Source organism: Camarhynchus parvulus, chromosome 11 (genome assembly GCF_901933205.1).
Source record: "Camarhynchus parvulus chromosome 11, STF_HiC, whole genome shotgun sequence".
NCBI classification, from domain to species: Eukaryota; Metazoa; Chordata; class Aves; order Passeriformes; family Thraupidae; genus Camarhynchus; species Camarhynchus parvulus.
Window position 1 is genome coordinate 20,223,507 of NC_044581.1, and position 24,107 is coordinate 20,247,613.

At 41.1% G+C, this 24,107-nt stretch overlaps 1 protein-coding gene across 2 annotated transcripts in view; it reads left to right on the forward strand.

The window, feature by feature from the left end:
- The window catches only part of PEPD (peptidase D), a 151,832-nt gene that overhangs the window by 94,906 nt on the left and 32,819 nt on the right, over nucleotides 1-24,107 (forward strand). For both annotated transcript variants that reach the window (XM_030955803.1, XM_030955802.1), the window contains one exon: nucleotides 16,338-16,486. In XM_030955803.1, the coding sequence (XP_030811663.1) occupies nucleotides 16,338-16,486 (149 nt within the window). The remainder of the gene's footprint in view (nucleotides 1-16,337; nucleotides 16,487-24,107) is intronic.

Genomic DNA, 24,107 nt, shown 5'->3' on the forward strand with positions numbered 1-24,107 from the left:
AGCAGAGTGAATGGAAGCACCAAGTACATTCCCATAAATTGAAATGCTATTTGTCTATTTGCCTATTTGTCTGATGTGTAATATATCAGATCATAACTTTCACACTTCACCTCCAAAGACATGGGTCAAAGAGCCTTTTTGTTATTTTGTGTATAAAAATGCAAACCTAGTTTTAGAGAAGTTGATCACTGACATTCAGTGGGGGAATTGTATAGAATTACCTTTGTAGTCTGTGCAGGAGGTGTGTAGGTATGTATTTTCACAGTGGAATGTAAATGCATGAAGAAAAGCAAATTAGTATTATCATGATAAGCTCAAAACCTATTATGGAAAACAAATTGAATCTCAGAAGTTAAAAAATATGCCTTGTTGGCTGAAGTTCCAGGCACTTCTTCAGGTGCTGCACAGTGAACTTGTGGAATTACAGATAGATAATTTCTTTATAATACTGTAAAAACTTTTTTAAAAGCTTCTTATACAATAGTTGATGTATTATCTTCATCTGTGGTTAATATCTTACTAAACCCATCAAATACTAAAGTTAATTTATTGCAGGGCAATAGTTTTGATTTATGATTATGTTGTGTTTGAGTAGATAATATGCTATGAGCATTTTTTGATCAGGAAGGACAAACCAACATAAAAGTGTATCAGCTGTGTCATTAAATTAAATTTTAAAAAGGAGGTGTGTAGCATACAGGAAATCTCAGTATGTGTTACTGAGAGAAGATATGCCACAGAGCATTATCATATGCCATATTTAAAACTTAGGTCTTTAAATGATGAGGGAGACCTCAGGGTGAAGGGTGTGTGCAGGAATCTTTCACTTACAGTCCCCAAGGCCAATTTAGTGCATGGCTGTAGTCCTTAAACCACCAGAGTTCATACAAGACTCTCTGCAAACTCTTCTTTTCTGCAGTACTGGAAAAGTCTTTAAAATATGTTTGGGTTTTATCAGCCTCAGGTATCTCAGTGTCAGGAAACCATAACCTACCAAATGCATCAATCACTTCAGGGTTTCAAACTGCTGAGCAGCACCTGTGCCTCAACAAAGAGAGCAAGGTTTAACAGGGTCTGGAATAACCTCCTGCTCTTGGTGAAGATGTTTTCAGGTGCAGGTGGTGTCAGCAAAGGCTGCCCCAGATGGATGAATATTGCATTTGCAGGGTGCCCCATGGCAGGGAGGAATGATGAATCTGACTCCATGTTCTCAGAGGGCTAATTTATTATTGTATGATACTATATGATATTAAAGAATACTATACTAAACTATACTAAAGAATACAGAAAGGATACTTACTGAATGCAAAAAAGACAATAATGAAAACTCGTGACTCTCTCCAGAGTCCTGACACAGCTTGGCCCTGATTGGCCAAAGAGTGAAAACAACTCCCAGCAGAATCCAATGGAGCAATCACCTGTGGGTAAACAATCTCCAAACACATTCCACAGGAGCACAACACAGGAGAAACAGATCAGATAAGTATTGTTTTCCTTTTTCTCCGAGGCTTCTCAGCTTCCCAGGAGCAAAATCCTGGCCAAAGGGATTTTTCAGAGAATGTGAATGTGACACATGAGCACCTGCCAGGCTCCAGCCACTGCCCTGCCCTTCCCTGGCTGGCACCCACACAGCAGCCTCTGCTCCACACTGGCTTCTTAGTGTTTATCTCAAGGGAGAATAAAGCAATAATAAGAAAAAGAGATTTAATTTCTGTAAAGACAATTTAAAAACACACTCATTTTCCAGAGTTAAAAATAATGTTTCAGAAAAAGTCTTGAGGTGTGGCATGCATGAGCAGCATACAGATTCTGAGTGGTTTCACTGTAGGACTTTACAAATGTCTAATTTGGGTGCAGAAGGGTGTGTGTGTGCATACAGAGGAGGCATTAAAATGACAGTGTGCTGATTTGTCTGGGTATATTAGCATTTGTATATTGGCTTTCAATTAGGCTTTTTAATAGCTATGGGGAGCCCTCTGTTGGATAGTGTTAGGAAGCCCTGAACATGGGGAAAAAATAGACTTAATTTTTGATGAAAAAGAGGTAAGAGTATTTTAAGGGTTATTTCTGGGTCTACCAATGTTTTGGCATGACATTAATCTAACTATTCATACAGTTGTATGTAATAGAATTGGGAGATTGGGTATTTGGTATGATTTTTAATAAATTATTCTGTAGAATTTCATGTCTTTTTCTTAACATTACTTAGTGGATATGAATAACATTCATGGGTTTTGCAGAAATGTGCAGCTCAGTTTTTTTATGTACAAAGCAGTGCAGTAAGTATCATAAATAAGTCAACTAAGCACCTGAATATTAGAAAAAACACATTTGGAAAACTAAGGCTTTGCTTCTGTGAAATGCTTGAGTGCATGCATTACTGGCTTTTTAAAAAGTGTAAGCAACAAGGATTCAGTTGTTAAAAGAAGATCATAGGCCAAAATACTTGTGCTATTGCATTTTCATATCTTTTTTAAGGCTGTTATTCTGGCTTCTTTGTTAAAAGCTGTGAAGGTTTAGAAAAGCCTGGCTTTATGATGTTTTTTTCTTAAATTAACCTGTATCAAGTGGGTTTATTGCTTCTCTAAGAAGCTGGTATGGAATTGTATTTCTGATAGTGCATCATAATCCACACTTTTTATAAGTACAGCTGCTGCACTAAAAGATCCCAGTGCAAAACAAAGGACTATCAAGGGAATGTCTGACACTTCTTGTTAATACACATTGTCTTGCTAAGCAGGGCTATCCTTTTCAATCTGTTAAATATTGAAATAGCTATCTAACACAAAGCAGTGTGATTGACAGAGAGAGAAATCAGTATTTTTAGGGAGGTTTAGGTGTTCAGGATACAGATATTTAACTGGTATGGATATTAAAAGCAAATATTGCAATAGCAGCAAGTCAGTGTTTTGTATAAATGATTCATGTACTATGGCATTCTGTGGTGAACATGGAAATGATCAATTTGCTCTAAACCAAACACTTTCTCTAGGCAGGTGTCTGTCTCTGTAGGTCAGATAAATGGGGTAGGCTGTCGCCATTGTAGGCACTTGGCCCTTTTACTCACAATTAACTTTAAATAAAATCTTCTACTTGGAATGTAGCAAATCACACACTGCAGTGATGATGTATGGCCAGGCTGTTCACAAATACTGATTTTCTTCTGTCATCTTAAAGCCCTGACAGCTTGGATTGGAGCTGAGCCCTGGACTGAGGTTCACTGCATCCTTTCCAGGCTTTGGATGCCAAGACCCTTTTGTTTCTGTAGTGAGGCTGTAACTGCATTTGGTGGTAGGGAAAGTGGAGTCACAAGCTAAATACTTGTTGTAGTTTGCAATCTCCTGCCTTGCACATAAGAGGCTTCCAGCATTTTAGAAAACCAAAGGTCTTTCAAGGTTTGGTGAGGAGTAGAATGAAATTAAAAGCTGCTGCTCAAGAAGACAATAACCCAAATAAATAGAAGGAGCAGAGATCTGAGTCCTTTAGGCACAAATCAGGAGCAAATGTGCACCTGGGAGTCCTGCTCAGAGAATGGCAGCCCCACGTGGCAGGTGTCTCATGAGCAGCTGGCTTTTGTTCACACTGCAGGAAGATGTTGGGTCAATATTGGTTACAGGGCCCTTGTGGGAGGTGGGAACTCTGGTTTCAGCTCTCCTAAACTGATCCCTGATTTTGGCTGGAAGTGATGACCTGACCCTGGGAAACAGCAGCCGGTTCAGTAAGAGCCAGTGTGCTTCTATGAAAAGAGTTGGCTCAACAAAACAGCATCTGGGAAATGAAAACTTCCTTAAAAATAATGGAAGCAAATTGCCTTGGGTCCTCCTTTCTGCCTGCTGCCTTTGCCCTGCCAGGGCTGCAGTGTGGAGTCACACCCTGGCTGGGGACAGCAATGAGCATCAAAGCCACCTGCAGCAGAGGAAGGGCAGGGCAGATGTCTCTGCTCACCTTTGTAGTCTGCTGGTTTGTTCTAGAAACCTGAAGTGTATATTTTGTGTTTTGATTTGAGAAGTTTCTGAGTAAAATTGGAGTTTATTGCATTGTTGGCTCTGGCAGCCTGACTTTGTGGGTTCCTGGCATTGCCACGTGCCAAACACATGGCAGGAGTTGATTGTGCTGTTGCAGTTGATCAGCAGGGCTCCTGTAATGTTTGGCAAATAAAAAATGCTTCTGTGATCTTAAAATAAACATTGATTCTTCATGATGAAGCTTCCGCTTAAATAATAGAAATGTAAGAAATCAGCCTGACCCCAGCTGTAACTGAAATAGATACAGCTGTTACCTGGGGTGCTTTCCTGCAGGTGTCAGGAGTTGCAGGTCTTGGTATTTTTATGGCATCTGCCAAATGTACCTCAGTGAAAATTCAGCTCTTTGTAAACAACTCTCATAGGCAGGTTCACTGACCTTCAAGCACTTAATAACATTTTTGGGGGTTAGTAGGTCAGTTTTGGCTTTGCAAAATAATGAAAACAATGTTCTATTCTCCTGAAAAAAAAAATAGTAACATTTTGAAATATCCTCCTCAGTTACAAAGTTAATGAAGAGCAGACCCCAAGGAACACAGGCACTCACCTGGGCTGGGGCAGCTGCAGGGGGACCCTGCTCCTCCCTGGAGCCAGGGCCAGAGTGTGATTTATTAATAGGGCTGGGGTGAAAGCATAAATAAGGGGGGTACAACCAGCATCAACTGCTTGGGAAGTGTAGCAGACCTAGGAGAGAATCCATTAACCTTGTATTCACAGTGGGACTATCTATTATTTATAAAATAAAACTAGCTTTTAGAAGTTTAAATAGAAGCAGGTTGGATAATCAGATGATGGGTTTCATTTTATTTGACTGTTTATTTTAACATTCACATAATTGCTTATTGATTACTTATTTTATTGAAATAATTTATAGATTTCAGTGACAGCACTGGGCAGAGTACAGTGTCCTTGGTGAAACAGAACTGCTGTTCTCTCTCACTGCTGTTCCCATGATGTGCCCTCGCTGCTGTGGATACAATAAAACAAGTTTTACCTGGAAATAGTTTTATTTTATTCAGGTACCAGAAAACTTTGTTAGTGTCAGAAAACCAAACACATCTGTCATAAAAGTACAACCTTTGCATAATGTTAAATGATTTGAGTGTGTCTTGCCTGTATCAACAAGCATGGCTATTTGCTGAGTCAAATGATTGAGCTGGAGATATGGAAAACTGTCCAGTATTGCAGAAAGCCTTCAGCTGAATGGTTTAACTCTGAGGCATATTTTTGTTTCTACTTCTTTCCTTAATATCCCAGTGCAAATTTAAATCATCAGAATCATACTGACAGCAGGGGGCACTAAAAGAAGAGCAGTGGAAGGAAGGGAGCTTTGCCCAAGTTTTCATATTGGTAACACCCTGCCCTTGCCAGAGCAAACACTCAGCAGCCCTCTGGGAGCCCTGCCTTTACACGCATGCATTCTGCTCAAGCTGTCAAACGTGGGTTTGTTTCCTCCCATTTGGCACTTGTATGTAGCTTTTGGTGTTTTCTTTGTATTATTAGCTGTGGTGCTCTCAAAAGATCATCCTAGCACCTCTCTTGTTGTCATTTCAGAAGCTTTGTTCATCACAGGGAGCTTTTCCTGGCTGCAAGTGCAGGTAGTTGGGAAAGGTTGTTCTGGATGAAGCACACAGGGAAGATGTTGAATGTTTGGGGCTGTTTATTTTTAATGTCTGAAAAGGGACAAAGGGCAGTTTTCAGGCTCCCTGGAGTGGGTGGTCACTCCAGGGTGTGTGTTAGGGTTAGTTTGGAGATCAGGGCAAGGTTCTGCTTCCCCCAGAGGTGCTGGCAGGCTGCACCAGGCTGCCAGGGAATGGGCACTGGAGGCTGCCAGAGCTCCAGGAGGGTTTGGACACCAGGGATGCCCAGGGGGGATTGCTGGGGATCTGCAGGGACAGGAGCTGGACTGGGTGATCCTTTTGGATCCCTTCCAACTCAGCCTATTCTGTGATTCTGTGAAGAATATCACAGAAGAAAGTTGCTTCTTGCAAGAGCCTGCCAGATTCAGTTGTTCATTCAGTTGTTCAGCCTTCTGTCAGCTAAAATAAAAGTTACTTTGCTGATTTTAAACCTTTGACCTCAAAGTACAATACACAGTTTTCTATAACAAAAAGATTTGTCAATTCATGTATAATCCGTGTGTATTTCTCTTTTATATATGCAGACACTATGCATGTGCAGTACACATATTGCATTGAAACTATATTCACATATTTATTGTAATATTATACAGTTTTATTTGTAGGAAATGCACTATTTTCTTCTTTGGAAGAATGAGTAAGTGTAAGACTTTCTGTGAGTAGTGAGTCATTTTTTCAGGAAAATATTTTCAGGCTGTCATTTATTTCTGGAAAATATTGGAAAATGTTCAATAAGTCAAGAAAATACTTAGGTGAGCTTGAAAAAGGTATACCAGAAAAGATGATCAAAGTTTGCTGTATCTGTTTATCAAACTCTTTTTGGAATTCTCAGTATTTTATCAAGTTGTACAATACTAATATCAACCTAGAACCAAAACTCATTTGTCCAGGTGGGGGCAATGTTGTATTTAAAAAGCAGGAATTGGCCCTCTTTTTCCATCAGATAATAGAAGTCCTTCCTTTTCCAACCCAAGTCCTTCAGTGTCTGCTATTAAAACCATCTATCCTATAGTACAAAATAATGTATTTATTACTTCTTGAAAGCACTGCTTGTAAGATCTCAGGATGTTCATGTGTCAGATGTAAATGCTCGACCATTTTATGTGGGTGGGACTAGTATTTTCATTTGGCCTTGTGCACTTTTATGCATTTTGAAGTTCAGTGCTGTAATAATATGCAAAAATTATGGTTAGCTTTAACTTTTCAGTCTGCAGTTTTGAAACAGCTTGTTGGTAGTAATGGCTTTGTTTCTAATAATAATACAAAGTACATTGCTGCTACTTACTGGTTGATTGCAAAATTAACTGGCTATCCATTTCTGAAATAATTCCTTTGGCCTGATTCCTCTGGTTTGATTAATATTTACTGTTTTCATCAAGCGTAGGTATTTTTCATTTGGTTGTACCTATGGACTATATTAATTTTATGCTAATTCAGAAAAATTGGATTTGATTAAAAATAGAGAAATGTATTTGCTAGAATTAACAATAATTTTGCTGTAATTGAATGGCTTCTGTTAGTACTGGTTAATTCAGGCTGTGAGGTTGCTTGCTGTCAGAAATAAGAATAAGCCTATTCACCAAAGCTCAGATCACTAAGTATTAGTAGTGTGTTTGCTGTAACAAATTTTAGCTTTCCTTTAAGGGCTGTAGTATGGTCTGCCTTGTAATTTTTGCTGTCTATAATGTATGTGAAATGTCTTTTTAATTGTCAACTGTGAGTTTTATCTGTCATAGTTTTAGCATAGCCTTCCCAGCATATTCTGAAAAAAACTGGCTTCTGTTGGACTTGTAATCTACTTTTTGTGGTGGTCTTTAACACAAACACACATGCAGTGTGATAGATGTGCTCTTGATGGATGTTGCTTGTGTTGGATAGAATTCAGTAGCAAAATCTTTCTCATTGGTGTGGGGAAGTCAATTGGGTAGGTCAAAATGCAATTTTAGTGGGAGTCTGCCTGGCTTTTAAACCTCTCAGAGGTAAGTCCCCAGCACAACTTGTGTGTACTGCCCCTGAAGCAGAGGTAATTGCCAGTCCTTGTATCAGTCAGGGTCAGTTCTTCCCTTGTGTCTGTCCAGAGAATCTCCTGTTGCCCACAGCAGGGCACAGCCTCAGGGGAGTCCTGCTGCTCCACATCAGGGCTCAGTTCTGTTCAGGGCAGGACTATTCCTAATTGCAGTCCTTACAATCCACTTCAGGGGCTGCCATGAGGAGTGGGTGTTTCCTTCAAATAGGAAAGAAATGTTCTTACAGGCAAAATAACCTGCTCAGCGGGGGAATAGGCAGCCTCCTTTTTGGAAATACTGGTTGCTACCTTCACTGCTGTGCACTTGGCTTGAACTTTTGGACATGTCCATGGAAAAGCTAGCAACTGTCTTCTCAGGGGTTTTTCATTCTGTTGTCAGCTTCTGTAGAATATTTTAAAACTCCTGTCTGTTGTGCTCCATTTGAGAACTGATAATTTGGAGGTTGCTTGAACAATCAGCAAAAAAAACAGAGACTTTCAAAAAAACTAAGTGAACCTGTGCCATTGGACACTGGCACAGTTTTCATCATGGAAAGACATTGGAAGTGTTTTACTTTCATGGGCACATGTGTGTGAGCATGCCCACACAGGTAAGAAAACGTGACAATATTTACAGTAAGATCATGAAGTAACATCTGCCCCTTCACCTGTTCAGCTGCTCTCCAGTGGTTGTTTGTCAGGGCAGCACAGGTCAGAGTGCCCAGACACAGCTGCTGGAAGCTAAGGCTTGTAGTTCTGAATGCCAGCACCCAAGAATCATGGCCTGTTTTGGAAATACCAAACTTTTACAATTCACTTTCAGTACCTCCCACTTCTCAGCAGACATCTAGAAATGGACTGGTTTAGTCAACTGCAGCCATTCAGTAACTGGAGCTGTGCTGTTCTTACCCTGTCAGGTGAGACACATTCTGGTGAGGAGCCAGTGAGCTTTGCTGCTGTTGTGTTGATTGGGAAGCAGTCAGCTGCCAATACAGGTTTCTCCCTGGATGCCCCCTCTCTTCCCTGCAGCTCTGGCTTCCTTGCTCCTTGTTGGAGCAAGTGATTTGCAGCCATGAGTGCCCCAGATACTGCTTTTCCAATGGGGAGGCTCCTCATGGATGGAAACCAGCCAGAACTTGGGGTTTGCTGTCACCTCTGCTGATTTTTCAGCAAATTGTCTCTGCTAAAGAGAGTACTGCTGAAGAGAGTAAGTTGAGAGGCTCAGTAAATATGTCTGTTAAAAAGGGATAATAATTAGGGCAGTAAAGACAGAAAAAAGAAATCATCCATTCAGCAAAAAGACAAGTCAGATAGGTAACCCTTTCATCAGAACTTCCCCTGAGCCTGCTCCTGGTCTCGCACACTGTCAGCAGGGATCTGGCTGAGGTTTTCAGCTGCCTTCTGCATCTTGTGGAGCCCTCAGTGCTCCTTCCCCCAGCCCAGCAGTACTGGTGTGGTGTTCCCAGGACTTGTAATTTGTGTGCAGCCCCTCTGTATCAGAAACATCCCTCTGCTTTAGCTGAAACTCTGACAATGGCACTCGGGGTGAATTTATCTGTCAACAAGCCAGTCTGAAGATTTTTTGGCTCTTTGCTTTGGGCAAACTTAACATTTTTAAGAAGGCATTACTGCAAACTACATGGGGATGGAAGAGGGCTTATATTTGGTCATGGAAATTGATTGGTTTAGTGCAGAAACTTAAGGATCTCATCTTAGATTTCTTCAAGACATAAATGCTGTAAGCAAGGGACTCCTTCTTAGGCTGTGGATGAAAATAGCAATCCTACTAGTGTACATGGGTGTTTACTGAAGCAGCTCTTGCATGCAGCTCATTGGTACATCCAGTGAGATTTAGATTTCATATCCTATGGGAGGAATGGATCTGAAGGTCTGCTTGGCACAAACCATTGTGAGAGAGGACACTCCCACACTCTATTGGTTTTCTCTCAGCATCAGGGCTGAAGCAGCAGAGCAGGGGCACAGCTCCCACCAGCACACTGCTGCTCTGGTTCTGTGAGCCACTGCCCTGTGTCTGTGATTGAGGGGGAACCTGAGCAGTGCAGGCACCAACACCCACTGAAGCTTTTGTGTTCACTTGCTTTCTTTTCTATTTTTTTAATCCAGCCAGCTCAAACTTTTGTGTGCTACAGCCACTGAAGTCTCTGTAGTTGGAATTGTAGAGATCCAGGCAGGCAATCCTCTCTCCTTCAAAATTCAGTGTAGACAGAAATGTTTATTTTTATTACACTCGAACTGAGCAAAGCTTAGTTAGTGGTAGATTTTGTCATCTTCTGTGAGAAGAGTTTGAGACAAGACTCCCATAATCTTTGAGATAGTTTGGGCAAGCCTGTGAAGTGAGACAGTGGTACAAGATGAGCAATGATAAAAAAGTCATGGAGAAGGTAGACAAGATGAAAGGACAGTTGAGGAGAAACAACAAGTGTGGGACCCCATGGTTACCTGACTTGCAGCTGGGTGGAGAGTAGTCATGCAGCTGTAAGTACATTTACCTGTGTGGCTACAGCCTCTCCTTTTGAACAGGAGGCTTAAACAAAACTTGATTTTTTGTGAATACTCAGAATCAAATTTCCTACACAAAAAGTACTCCCCAACACTTTTTAAAGGTTATTCTTGATTCCATGGGTGCTGATGACAAAAAGCTGGCTTTAAACCAGTGAGCCAAGCCTGGCTTCAAGACAGAGCCAGTACAAGTTCCTTGTCTGCTATGTCAGATGGAAGCTGGTAACAGCAAAGCTTCTCTTAAAAAACCTCTTCCTGAGCACAGTAGGACTACACACTCTGCTGTCCCAATTCTCTCTTGGGGTTTGTGATCTTATCTTACCAGGTGTTGCTTTTTTAATTGATAACTCTTGGCTAGTCAAAATGCAAGTGTATGAAAGAGTATGTGTCACTTATCTCTCTGTTTTCTTCCTTGTGATATCATTTACATTAATTCATTCTTGTGGTCTCCTATTAAACCACCCGATTTCCACATCAGTTGGCCTGTCTCCAAAACATATCTCATAGAAATGCTGATACCTAGTTCCCTTAAGCTTGAAATTGCCTTAGAAGTGTTTAACCAAACAAACAGTTGGATTTTGTGAGTGTGTGAATACTTAAGGATTTAATTGCTGCATGAGGTGTAAAGCACAGAGTGCTCTCTGTGAACTCGGAGCAGAGTATGCTGAGATCACACCGCATAAATCTCCAGCTGGGGGTGACTTGCTTTTATGGCAGTAAGAGGAAGACAAAACTGTGTGTACCTTTATTCCTGCTGTCCTAAGACTGGCTGGCACCAGTTCATGTGTGTGGCTGCTCATAGGTGTGTTGGTTGGTAATGGCTCAAACCTCAGTAAATGTTGCTGAGTAAAGTGCTTCAGTTTTCACACCTGTTTAACCTGAGGAGTGAGGAGGGCACAGTAAGATAGGGCAGGATCAGTTTTCTGCTTGCTAGTCTTGCAAACCCACCCAGGGGAAGGGGAGATTTTGTCCTGAGAACAGACTGGGGAGGAGGTGGGCTGCAGGTGGGTGATGCTCAGTAGGACACTGGGTCGGGGTGCATTGCACAAGGACATCCACCTGGGTTTCACCCCAGTCATCGCTCTGCCACATGAACAGCTGCACAAGAGTAATTCTTTTATAACCATCATGAGGAGATCCAGCTCTGAGTGTACAGATCAAGCAGCTCTGTGGAGCAGGAAGGTGACAGCTTTATGTGTTAGCTCGTGGGAGTAGATGTAGGCTTCCCAAAAAATGCCTGCGAGAGCTTGTCTTTGGGTTGGCTTGGTGCTTGGATCATAACAATTCATACACATGGCTCAGATATCCCAAATAAAGTATTGCTTCCCATTGTGATATTGGCCATAATTTGCTTCATTGCCTGGCAGTTTCGAATTATTTGACAATAAAAGTGTCAGCAAGCCTATAAAAGTAAAACACATGCTTAAAGGAAGATGATGCTTTATTTTTGAAAAATGGTATACAGTGACTTTATGAAGAAAAGAACTATGACTTTTTATAGTACACAGTGTTCAAATTTAAATGTTACGCAAAGTGTTCATGGTGCTTCACAGTCAAAGGTTAAGAAAGCTAAAATCAATATCAAAATGCATATTATTTTTCTTGGCTTGAAAGCAAAAAATGTAACTATAAATCTGCATTTTGTGGTGCCAATATTCTGTGAAAGTAACACAGCCATGTCTTACTCATCCATTTTGTTTCAGAGGGAAAGGAGGGGAAAGGAGCTTTTGTGCATCACGTTGTGTTTCAGTTCCAGCATTGACTTACAAACCTGTATTCATTTTAAAATTGACAGGACTTGAAATATTTCCTCCAAACTTCCCTGCTGGGTTCCTGCACGGGGAGCAGAGCCCCAGTTGTGTTGTACATGGCAGGATGCTGCAGGGACTTGCTGGGAAGGGCTGGGGAGCTGCTCTGAGGAGGGGCATGTCCAGCCAAGCCTTTCTGCAATGCTGTGGCATGTCACACACGTCTCTCCTTTTTGACTGTGATACTGGTTTATGTGCAAAATGATTTAAACTTGTGGGTTTATGTTTTTCCCTGTGAAAGTAATTAAATGCTCTTAGTTATTTTTGAAGGTGGCTTATAAAGCAGGCAGAAGGAACCTTGTATTCCAACAACGTTGGCTAATGTTGGATTACTGGTTCATAAGTAAGGCATTCTGTCAGTAGAACAACTGGCATGTTATCTGATTTTTCTTATATTTTGCATTGTTCAGTTTTAGTTAGTAATGTTTACAGTATTTTGCAATATGTTTTGTAGGAAAGATTGTGTATACACACAGAACTGAAGCCTCCACTGGGAGACCTATGTCCATAATTCCAAGAAGTTTAGACTATTTTTGCTATGCATCTTTCACCTATGGTGTAGCTTCCTGGTCATTCTAGAAAATAAATTGAAACAGTAGCATGGAGTTTCATGGAGTGCTCAGGTCTTCTGGCTGTTAGATCTGCTTTATACATCATGCATTTTCACCCTGAAATGAAGGTGTCCGTTGCTTTTGCTCACAACAAAATGATGCAAAGCAAGATTAGCTTCCTCTCAGAAGGCTTTGAAAGAGATTGAGCTGGCCTCCTCAGCTCCAAGCTGAATTAATGAACAGTTTGACATAAAACCCAGTGTCTCTCTTTGGTCAGCATCCCTTTCAAATGCCTCAGAAACCTGACTGCCTCAGCCTTAGCATCTCGTTGAAATCAGCAATTCACAATTGTGTTCTTGCTGCAAAAGGAGTGGTGAAAGGGTCTTTTTAGAATGGAGTTTTTCATCATTCAGCAGAAAACTGAACTCACAGTTAAGTTTTGTCATACAAAATGTGAAGTATGTGCAATGTATATGTAATGATGACATACACAGTCTGCTACATGTGCAGCACTTAATTCATCTAAAAGGGAAATGTGATAGGGTGAATGTTTATGATATTATTGCATATGTTGTTCTGGTTTTAAACAGCTCTTAAGAGGTAAGCTATAGATCAAGATGCCTGTAGGCCTGTTCTCACTTCTGCCTTTAATTTGTTTCTATTGCTGCTACATTTGATAACAGTCCAAATAACATTAAGTAGTTGTTTCTGTATGTGACCCCTTTAAAATTACATTATCAGACAGGTAATTTTGTACATGCAGTTGAGAACAAACTAGAATGCACTAGTAGAATCTTTTTCAATTTACCATCTAATTTCAGTGTAAAGTAAATGTGTTTTTTATAAGGAACCTTCTTTTAAAATTTTTTTTCTGGTTAGTCAACAGGAAAAGATAATAGCTGTAAAACATTTTATTTGATTTGATGTAAATGTGCTTCACCATTTATTTTGCCTGTCAAGCAAATATATGAAACTGGGATCTTTTCAGGCTCCCATTATTTTCTCAGTATAACTACAATATTTTGGCTATTTCCATGTCTTGGGCAACATTTTAGCTAATGGATATGTTCCCAACTGAAGTTAAATGGAAGAGAATTCCTGATAAGAGCCAAAATATCTCCCAGATGTCCCATTTGGTTTGGATGCTTTCTCACTGAAGCATACAGACTGGATGGTCTGTGGTGGAATTTGAAAGATCATCTTCCCTCATGTCTCCTCTTGTCTGGAAGCCAAGAGACCTGAACAAATGGTGCTTCCTAGCTTGTGAGCCTTGTTTTGGTGTACCATCAGCTTTGTGATCTTTTTTTTTCCATTGCTCAGTTCTCCAGTAACTCAAAAATTATTTAACAGCCACTGAGTGATGAATGGGTTTGAGAAAATGCTGATAATTGTAAGGTTAAAGACATAGGTAAAATTCTGCCTCTGGTAAGTTCAGAATAACTACTTTGCAGGGTAAAATATACAATAAAATACACAAAGCATAGCAACTTCCAGTAGACATGTTCAGGGAGTTCTCAAGTTGTAAGTCACAGCTTTACTGTCACCATGCTGCATTGGCATTTACACTTGTAAGTGCAACAGTTAGGCCACAGCCCTGCTGCAGAGCCCACAGAGCAGCTTGAAACTTGATTTGTGGCTTTGAAAGGGTCAGTCTGGGATGGGTTCAAAGGTTTAGAACTGATCTGTTTCTTGTTGGTACAATACAGCATGGAGCAGCTTCTTCCACGATCCTCAGTTGCTGCAACTGCTTTTCTGTGTCTGTAGATTTTTTTATGTGCATCTTTAGTAATTTTTAGAAGTGAGTCTAACCATAAAATCAAAATTTAGGCAGTGTTGATGGGGTTTCTGATTTTGAGGTTTGGCCAGGCTGGTTTACAGTTCCTGTTCTGGTGTCCAGTTGTGGTTTTTTCACCCTGACATTCGCTGCCTGCTTTGTATCTTTTTTCAACTAGCAACTCTCTGGTTTAACATTCCATATTCTGTATTTAGGTGGACAGCTGTGCTGTGTGCACCAGCCTGGTAACACAGATAACTTTGCTCTCTCTCTGCCAAGGAGCTGCTCCTGCAGCTTTAAGCCTCATGCAGCTGCAGCCACTGGGGCAGTTCCTGATGTTCCAGTCCTGCAAGTCTCTGCAGCTGAACCTTGCCCAGTCTGGGGAGGGTGGCAAAGACTCCAGGCAGGGCAGAGACTCACTAAGGGCAGAGATTTGTTCTTGGAGGAAATTGTAGAGTGGATTTTAAAAGTTCTTGGAGTAAATCTTCATGTGTCTGTGTGTGCAATGCAGCAAGAAGAGCCCTAGCCCTGCTGAAATATTCTTCAGTTTTATCATGATTGCCTTTGTTTACTCACTGTGCATTGCTTTCAGTGCAGTTGTGTTGGAAATGGTGATCAGCTACAGCAGAGTGTGATAGCAATTTTTGTGGTAGTTTATTTTTATCCTTACCTAGTCACACATGCTGCTTGGGGACAGAGCCACACTGCAGAGTTTCCCTAAGTGCTGCTGTAATTAGGAGTCAGTGGCAGAGAGGCTGCCCCAATGGAGTGCCCTGCCTTCTGCTTGTGCTGTCTGACTGACCCTGCTGTGAGAAAGCAGCAAGAGGAGGAAAACTCCAAGGTTTTCGAACACAGTGAAGGAAAATCATATTTCTTGTGGTGATTTGTTTGGGGTGGTTGGAAGAAGAATTAAATTCACAGATTTCAACTCTGACTCATTACCACAGAAATCAGGAGGTCACACAAATACTGTATCAAGATCAAAATCTTGTGTGTAAAATGTGCCTTCCTGCAATCAATACATGATGAACCAGGGGGGTTGTTTGCTCAAATGCTGTCTGGTCCAAATGGTGATTTGGTTATTTACTGATTTCTGATCCTGCTGAAGGCAGTGCAATGCCTTATCAAGCAGGCTTGAGAAGCATGGTACTGCAAATGTCTAACATGGTCCTCACAAGGGTGTAGAGTCCCACTTGCTGTTCTTGTAGCTTGATTTCTGGCAGCTGAGCAATCTGAGGTGAGTCATTTATTCATGTATCGAATAAATACACTTCTCAAGGGGTAAGCCAGTTTTTTTGTCCCCATAAAAGAAACCCCACTTCATAATTTCTTTCTTCTGCCTCTGATGCAGAGATCTGTACTGTGTGTACTTTTATGGTTGTCTCTTTCCATAATCCTTATTCCATTAACATTTCTCTGTTAAGTGGAATTCTGTATTGGAAGCTGGATGATCAAATACTGGAATCATCTACCCAGGGAGGTGGTGGAGTCACCATCCCTCGATGTGTTTAAAAAAAGACTGGATCTGGCACTTGGTGCCATGATCTAGTTGAGGTGTTAGAAGATGGGTTGGACTCGATGATCTTAAAGGTCTCTTCCAACCTAGAAATTCTGTGATTCTGTGATTCTGTATGTGGTACTAGCATTTTTCAGGAAAGAAAAAAGAACATGTTTTTTCTTCTGAGAAGAATTCCTAGAAACTGGAACTGAGGAGCTTAAAGTGGATTCTTCATGTACTTATCATCTTCCTTTCTGTGTTCTCTGAGCATTCCCATCCTGACCAGCACAGCCCATGAGGGTGTCCATTGAAGCCATATGGAATGCAGATACCCTTCTGCCAGGAGATTCCAAGGGACTGTCATCCTGCTTTACTTAGAACAGTGTTCAAGCAGTGATTATATTGGTGATCTACCAAAATGTAGATGTTATTGAGTGCAGAGCAAGACAAAGACCTACCATGTTCTACTATTTCTTTGGAACTAAGTTTTCATTTCTTTCCCCTGTGTTTCCTTTTCAGCCTGTTTGATATGGGAGGAGAATATTACTGCTACAGCTCTGACATCACCTGCACCTTCCCTGCCAATGGCAAGTTCACAGCTGACCAGAGGGCTGTCTACGAGGCAGTGCTGAAGGCCTCAAGGGCTGTCATGGCAGCAATCAAGCCAGGTAAAAGATCTGCCAGCAGGAGTTCTGAGCTTTGGTAGCAGCATTCAGACTGTCAGATCAATTATGTTGGCATTTTAGAAAATGTTGGAAGGGAACAAGATGGTAAAATTAATTTCCATGGTTCTAATATATAGAGGTAGGATACACAACATTTTCCATACACTTTTAAAGGCATAACATAGAAACAATTATTAACACAATTAATAAGACACTTCAATATTTATTTATTTTAAATTCCCTTCATCTACTTTCTGTTCTTACTGTTGTCTTGCTTGTTTGGAAGAATGGTGCAAATGCATTTACACTCTTCATGAGACTAGTAATGATGACAGTTGTTGCTCAGATGTGTCTTGACACAGACAGCCATCTTTTCAGGAAGCTTCTGCCAAAAGCTGAAGTCAGAGTTCGTGTGAGCACATGTTGTGCTTCAGTTTGTTTCAAATATCTTTTGCATTTTATGTGTAGGCACAATAGAAATCTTCTGTTGAAAAAGGGGATGGAGTTTGCATCTTTGGGAAGGATAATTAGCCTTAAAAAGCTTTCAAAAGCACTGGCTATTGGGTACTTCACTGTATGCCTTTAAATTGCAGGCAAACTGATCCAACAAATACACATTTTCATTTGAAACAACTGTCTGGCTTAATGAAAACCTTATTTTTCTCTCATTCTGCTTTCAGGCCAGCAAATAAATGTTTTAGAGCTAGCTGCTGCTGTGGTTTTGTCACTGGTGAAGGTACTTGAGCATTTCTCAGTATTACTAATGGAACATCTTCAAGAAGAATGTACTCAATGCACAAAGCACACTTATCCTTTAAATGTGCTGTATTAGTCTTCAGTCATCAGGCCTTGAGTGGCTGAGCTTTCTGGATTGCCTGTTGGAACAGAAGCAATTTTCCTGTTATACAGGCTGGCAGCAGCTCTGTTGATTTGAGCAGTTTGCAAGGGAGTGATGCTTTAGGTTTTAGCTTTCATATTTTCCAGATTCTGCATTAGTATATAACTCTGAACTTTATATAGAGTGTTAGCAGGATCTCGCCACAGTTTAGTCAGACAAAACAATCCTTTTCCAGCCTGAGAACTGAGGACACCATTGCAGCTTCAGGCCTAAAATTGTAAACAACAGTGAATTGAGGAGAGCAATCTGGGAGGATGGGACTGCATAACCTGGAGCTGTAATTGGACAATCAACCCCAATATGGGAATGGACCAAAGCTTATCAAAGTGTGAAAGCATGTGATCCATTGTCCATCCTGGGTGTAGCCTTGGCCAGGCTCTTGTTCTGCTCAAGGTGAATCCTTTGAAAGCCTTTTGAATAAATCCCTATTTATTCCTTTAACTCTGTCTAGCCTCTGTTCTAGGTAGCCTCTCAAGGCATCAGGAGAAATGACACTTAGTGTTTACCTGCAAAATGAGACTAAATATTTTGCTATTTTAAAAACAATATGCATTCTTCATCATCTGCTGTTCCTCTCCTCAAGACTTGTCCCTATTCCTCTTCACAGTTCGTGTTGCATTTCAGTGTCACCTTTAATTTCATGTAACATTTTTAGCCGTATTTTATGCTAATAAGTTGCAAACCGTCTTCAGAATTTGAGAGCTAATATGATGTGCTCAGGGTGGTGTAGAGAATTTTTCAGTTTGCCGAACACTTTATTTACAGTGTCAGAAAGTAAGGACATACTAAATTGAGTATTTCTGAGAAGCAAGGGTCTTTTAACTGGCTTTGGGAGCTTGAGATCCACAGACAGACAAACCATTCTTAATCTCTGGCAGAAAAAGGGACTGAACTTTCTGTTCTCATTGTTGTCCTGCCTGTTTGGAAGAACAGTGCAAATGCATTTACACTCTTCATGAGACTAGTAATGATGAATTTTGTATCTACAGAAAATGGTCTGTGGGCTGGTTCATTGGTTCCATTCCTTTCCTACAGAGTGCAATGAAATGCAACTTGGACTCTTGAATTACAGATCTAGTCAAGAGTCTGGTAACATGCAAAAATTTTCACCATCTGGGAAGTCTGCTTTTTAGGTCCTTTTGAATATCTCCTGGAAGACCAGGATTCTGAAAAAGGAGAAATGGAAATGCTGACCTTTATATCATGGTTAGTGTCACAGACTTGTCAGGCTGCAGCTCCTTAAACAAACCTCATTTGGGAGCTCCTGGACTGCAGCACTGGGATCTGCCCCTGGGGGAGCCAGGTACTGCCACAGAGGGCCAAGAAATGATGATGTCAATTCACAAGTCTCTTCTCCCTGTAATACTTTGTGTCTCTAAAAGAAGAGGCAGATGAACTTGCAGGGTTAGAGGCACTGAATTTAAAATCCAGAGCCATCATTTTAGTGAGATTTAGTGAGATATTTTTCAGTGGGATTTTCTGGATTGTGGAGCCTATGTTAATTTTGCTGTTATTTTTGTTAGTCTTCATTTCCCAGGGTTCCTAAGGTCAGAGCCAGCCATGCCTGGTCAGGTGGCAGGAGCCGTTCCTGGAGCACCTGGGTGAGAGTGGGCACAGCACAGTGTAGGAAATGCTGCTTATCTCCTTAATTGTGCCTTGTGGCAGGCTCACAGGGCACATCTAGCAGTTGTCATCAGGATGTTAATGATTCCTGGGGTCTTTCTGACTGCAAGATAGGGAGTGAGTACTTTAGGGAGAGTCACTGACCAAATACTGGCTTACATAACTGTGTTTATGGAAGGACACAGCTTGCTAGCAACCTTAAACATTCTGTATAGGTGTGTTTAATTCAGAGATTTGCATTTCTTTTTTCAGTTTGGCTCTCATGTGAACCTAATTAACTTTTGAGTGCAGATACTTTCTGAGAGATAATAGACCTATTAATAAATTCTGTGTATATTTCTATATACAAACAATTGTTATAATTTTCAAAGTACTCCAAAACATTGTATTTCATTATAGAGAAGCATTCATCTGCTACATTCTGTGCATGGTCCCAATGTACAAACAGCTCTAATCATATATATGGGTCTCCTTACCTTAAAATTCCAAGAACAGAATTCCTTCTGCAAGGCAAATAATATATTCTGAAAGTTAAGAAACACTCTCTGTAGGATTACAGCCCAAGTTCAGTGCAGTTGTCACAATTTCTGCCACAAACAAAATCTCTTTAAAATAGAAGGGGAAGAAGACTTAGTCAGTCTTGCATAATCAGCAGTTTTGAAACCACTGAACATGGAGCACTGATGAAGACAGTGATGCTTGTCACTGAAGAGAAAGGTAAAAAAGTGTGCTAGTGTGGCAGTGGGCTAATTGTCTTTCCTACAAAGTCAGGCCTATGATCCGAGATGTTAGAGAGGAATGTTGCATTTCTGCTTAGGGGATATTCTTAATTGTGTCAAGTCCATCTGCATTAAATTTCCTCTTCCACAGAACTAAAATACAGGGGCAGATGTGCAGAAAATTGACACTTTCATTTCCTTCAGTGGCTGAGGCATCGTCTGTTTCTTTCTCAGAACAGTGATTTGAGAAACAATTTATATATATTTATATATATATATATGCTTTACAGATATATGCTACATAGAAAGAATAGTTAAAAAAGAGTGAAATTTTAAAGCCACGTGTCCTAATTTGTCTCACTTCTGCTTTCTTTTTTAATCTCATTGGATTTGCCAAAGGTTGAGGCACATTAAATGCAGTCCTGAAGCACATCTCCCAGTTTACTTTCATCTGAAATGAATTCAATTCATGCATTTCAGCATTCCACTGTGTACACAAAAGCAGAGTAAGTGGGGACAACCAAGAGATTTCACCTCCAAGGATGATTGGAATTAAATGTTCCTGTAGATACATTCATTGTTTCTCACTCTGCTGTCTTCACACAATGCATGTAACAGTAAGAGCTGAACTAATGAGCAGCTATTCAGTAATTTAGTTTAACCTTTTGTTCTGTGCATGGCCTGGAGCTGTTTATTGCCTACTGTGCAAAACCTGCTCTGAATCCAAAATTATCAATGTGTCCTCACCAGTTTTTTCTCAGAGTGCTCATCATAACAGTACAAAGGTGCTGGGCAGGCAAGGAAGTTTGCTTGCACTGCATCTTCATGATGTGCAAGTGTGCAGCAGTCCCCCTTCTGCAGGCAGGAGCCAGCAGGCTAGAGAAGTTAGTGTAAAAGCTATTGACTCATGTGGGATTCCAAGATGGAAATTCTTCAGACTCGAGATCTTTTTTAAGAGAGTTGAACGTTGCTCTTGCTCAAACCGCAGCTGTTTTGACCTCTGTTACAGCTGCTGAGAGCCCAGCCTTTCTGCAAATTACACTCCAGATTGTCAAGCCAAACTCTGGTAAAATGAAAGGAAATGATTAATGAAAAAAATGTAAAATAAATTTTTTAAACCCCCTGTATTTGAAGCAAGTTGCTGAGCATCCTGTGGGAACTTGAGTCTGGTGCAAGAAAGGTTGCTGATTACCAGAGGCAACTTTTAGGTGCATTTGCCATGCTTGCCTTCTTGTGAAGTCTCTTGGGTTTTTTCTTGCTTGTTTTCAGCTTTTATAACAGATGGAAGAGGAGTTATATAATGAAGAGAAATCTTCAGTGGTTTATCAGGAGCTGTGCTTGCCTTGGTGGTTGGAGCATTCTATAAACTGGGTAGCCCTAGAAGTAAATGAACCTGGAGCTTCCTGTGGATTTGCATCTTGTGCTTGGTGGGAAGCTCTGCTTGATCTGGTGGAAGCTTTTCCACTGGTGCTGCTGAGGCTCTCCTGCATGGCTGTAGTAACACATGAATGGATGTTGCACTTCTGCTTGCATGAGGTCTTCTGTCCTTTAGCCAGCTGCCTTCGTTGCAAAACATAGCCCTGGGTCTCTTCCTCTGGCAAGTGTCACTGAAACTTTTTTACATTTTTAAAGATTTTACTGCAGGACTGGAATGGGCAGCATCATCAGAAAGGCCTAGGTAATTTGAAATCCTGTGTAAAGGGGTAGATGTTCGTGGAACTGAAGGACTGAACCGGAACACGTCAGCACCAAGGGGCCAAGCAAAGCTCACACAGACACTGCCAGTGGATATTGCTCAACCCTGCAGTCCTTGATGCTATAACCATAAAATTACTGCTTTTAGTGTAGCTCTCCCCCACCCCCATAACTGCCCAGGCTTAAAAAAGCAAACTGGTGGAAAAATAGTATTGAGTAGCACAGCCTCAGTAGGCATGAGGCTGCTGAGGGCAGTGGGGAAGGGCAGGGGTGAGATCTCAGCTCTGGTGTCTGGAGCACCTCCTGTGGACACCTCTGATGGCAGCAGCTGAAAACCTGAGCTGCAGGAGTAGATTAGACTCTTCTCTGAGCAAGTTGGGCATGTGGTTAATAGTGGAGAGATCTGGAGGGTTAGAAAGGGCACGTGTGCATGGCTCCCAAATCTGTCTCACTCCATCCTTTACCCTAGCTGCTTAAGTTAGGTCCAATGTCTATGTGTTAGCTTTGTTATCCATCGTTTGTCACTGGTTTCACCTGGGAGACCACTATTTTTACTCTTTGGAATTAATACCAATCTGTTGGGAAAAAAAGTGTGAAATAATTTGTTTTGCTCTAAGTCCCTCTCTAAAAACTCAAGAAAACAATTTGTTGAAGAAACACGATCTAACTTTCAAGTTAACCCTACACTGAGCCAGGGCTTGGAACCCTCCTGGTATCCCTCCTAACCTGAATCACTCCATGCTGTGTTGAAAACATGAAACATGCCCATGGCAATGCCAGTGGTGGAGGCCAGGGAGGTGCTGCTGAGGAGCAGTGGCCGTGTGTCAGCTGTGGCTGTGCCCAGGGCAGGGCACTGCTGGGTGGCCCTGTGAGCTGTGGCCATTCCAGCCCTGAGCACCACCCTGCTCCTGCACCAATGTGTTACTGTCAGGGACACACAGGGTCCAGTGGGGTTGGGGAAATCTCTGTGGAGTGGATTCTCTTTTATTCTTCAGCAAATGGCTCTGTATTTATACCATGGGCAGCCTCTCAAGTGATTTCTGCTATTTTTTGGTCGGGTTATTATTTTAAGCATTTAAAGAATATTAATAATATATATATTAATACAATATTTATATTATTATAAATTTAATTCCTAGTTGATGAGGACAGTATGGTTGCTACATATAGAAAGTTTCTATGTACAGTTTCTGTTTGTAGAAGCATTGAAGTTTCTGAAGTATAATAAGTTGCTACTGTGTTGAGAAGAGCTAAAAAGGATGTATGCCTATCTCAGCTTTGCAATTAGAACTATTTTGCATTAATGCACTAGAGCATAAACAGAGTCTTTAAGATTAATGAGCTAAATATTGGAGCAATCACATACTTTCCATCTTCATCCTTTTGCAATTGCATCCTGGGACCTCCAGGCATAACTCTCTGTCTTTTCTGTAGAAATGGAAAATCACAGGAGAAGGGGAAGGAAGGGAGCTGGTTGTGCTTAGCATGCCTTGTACTACTGCAAAATCTATGTTGAAAAAAGTCTTTTTTTTAATCATTAAAGTTATATACATTAATATTTGGGGTGCAAGGAAGAAGGAATTTAAACACCTCGCTCTGTAAGGTCCATTGTCCTAAATTCCAGTTTCAAAAAAGATCTCCTTGTCTAGCAAACTGCTCCCAAGGAACAGTTGAGTAAGGCCAGGTTGGCAGCCACTCAAGTCCCTATCTCTACATTTTTATGATTTGAAAAGCTTGTGTATACAGAGTCCCCATTGAATCAAAATTGCATTCAAACATTAGCTATGCAGCTGGGAATATCTGCTGATTGATGTTTGTTTGTTTCAATAAAACGAAAAATAAAAATTAGTTCCAAATATGCACAGAAGTTGTTGTTCATCACATCAGTTTATGTGCAGTGTGAATTCCTCCTTGGGATACTGACATTACCACAGGCTTTCTCTATAGGATTTCTATCTCTGCATTTTTCAAGTTGGAGCTCATCTTATATGCATATCCCAAGTTCTGCATTTTGCTATCCAAGACAGTGAATATTGCCTTGCCTCTGGCTTTCAGGCTTTGCTTTTCCAATAAATGCATTTGAGGAAGGTCTTGAAGAAAATCTCTGCCCCAGGACTGACATCTCTGATAACACAAGATGGAAGTTTCTCCATGTTAGGGCTGGAAGGTTTCTTGTGTGTGGCTCTCCCAGAAATCCAGTTTCACTTAAAGACATGGGTTCTTTAAGCTCTTAAATCCTGTCTTCCAGGGTCAAAGATCAGACTTTGCAGATTTCATTGATGCCAGGATTGCCATATAGTCTTTGACCAAGAAAGTGCAGTCAAGTACACTTCAAGTACAGTCAGAAGCATTTCAGGCAAAGAAGTAGACCTACATACCAAGCAAATAAAAGATCCTTTTATTAATCATGTAGATACCAGCTGATCCTCAGAGCCTACAAGAAATGGGTACCCTTTTGCTGTAGGTGCTAAATAAATGCAGAGAGGTAAGTAGTTCCCAAAAGACTCAGGTGTTTTGAGATGGGGAGGCCAAGGGGAGCAGGCTGGAGCAGCCACTGAGCGCAGGCCAGCAGTGTCTGGCTCAGAGAACTTCAGAAAGTTCCCTGTAGCTGCTGGTCCCTCCTCTGTGTTTGCTCCAGGTGCCTCACTGGGTCAAGGCTTGCATTTTGCACTTGAGAATGGGTGTCTGA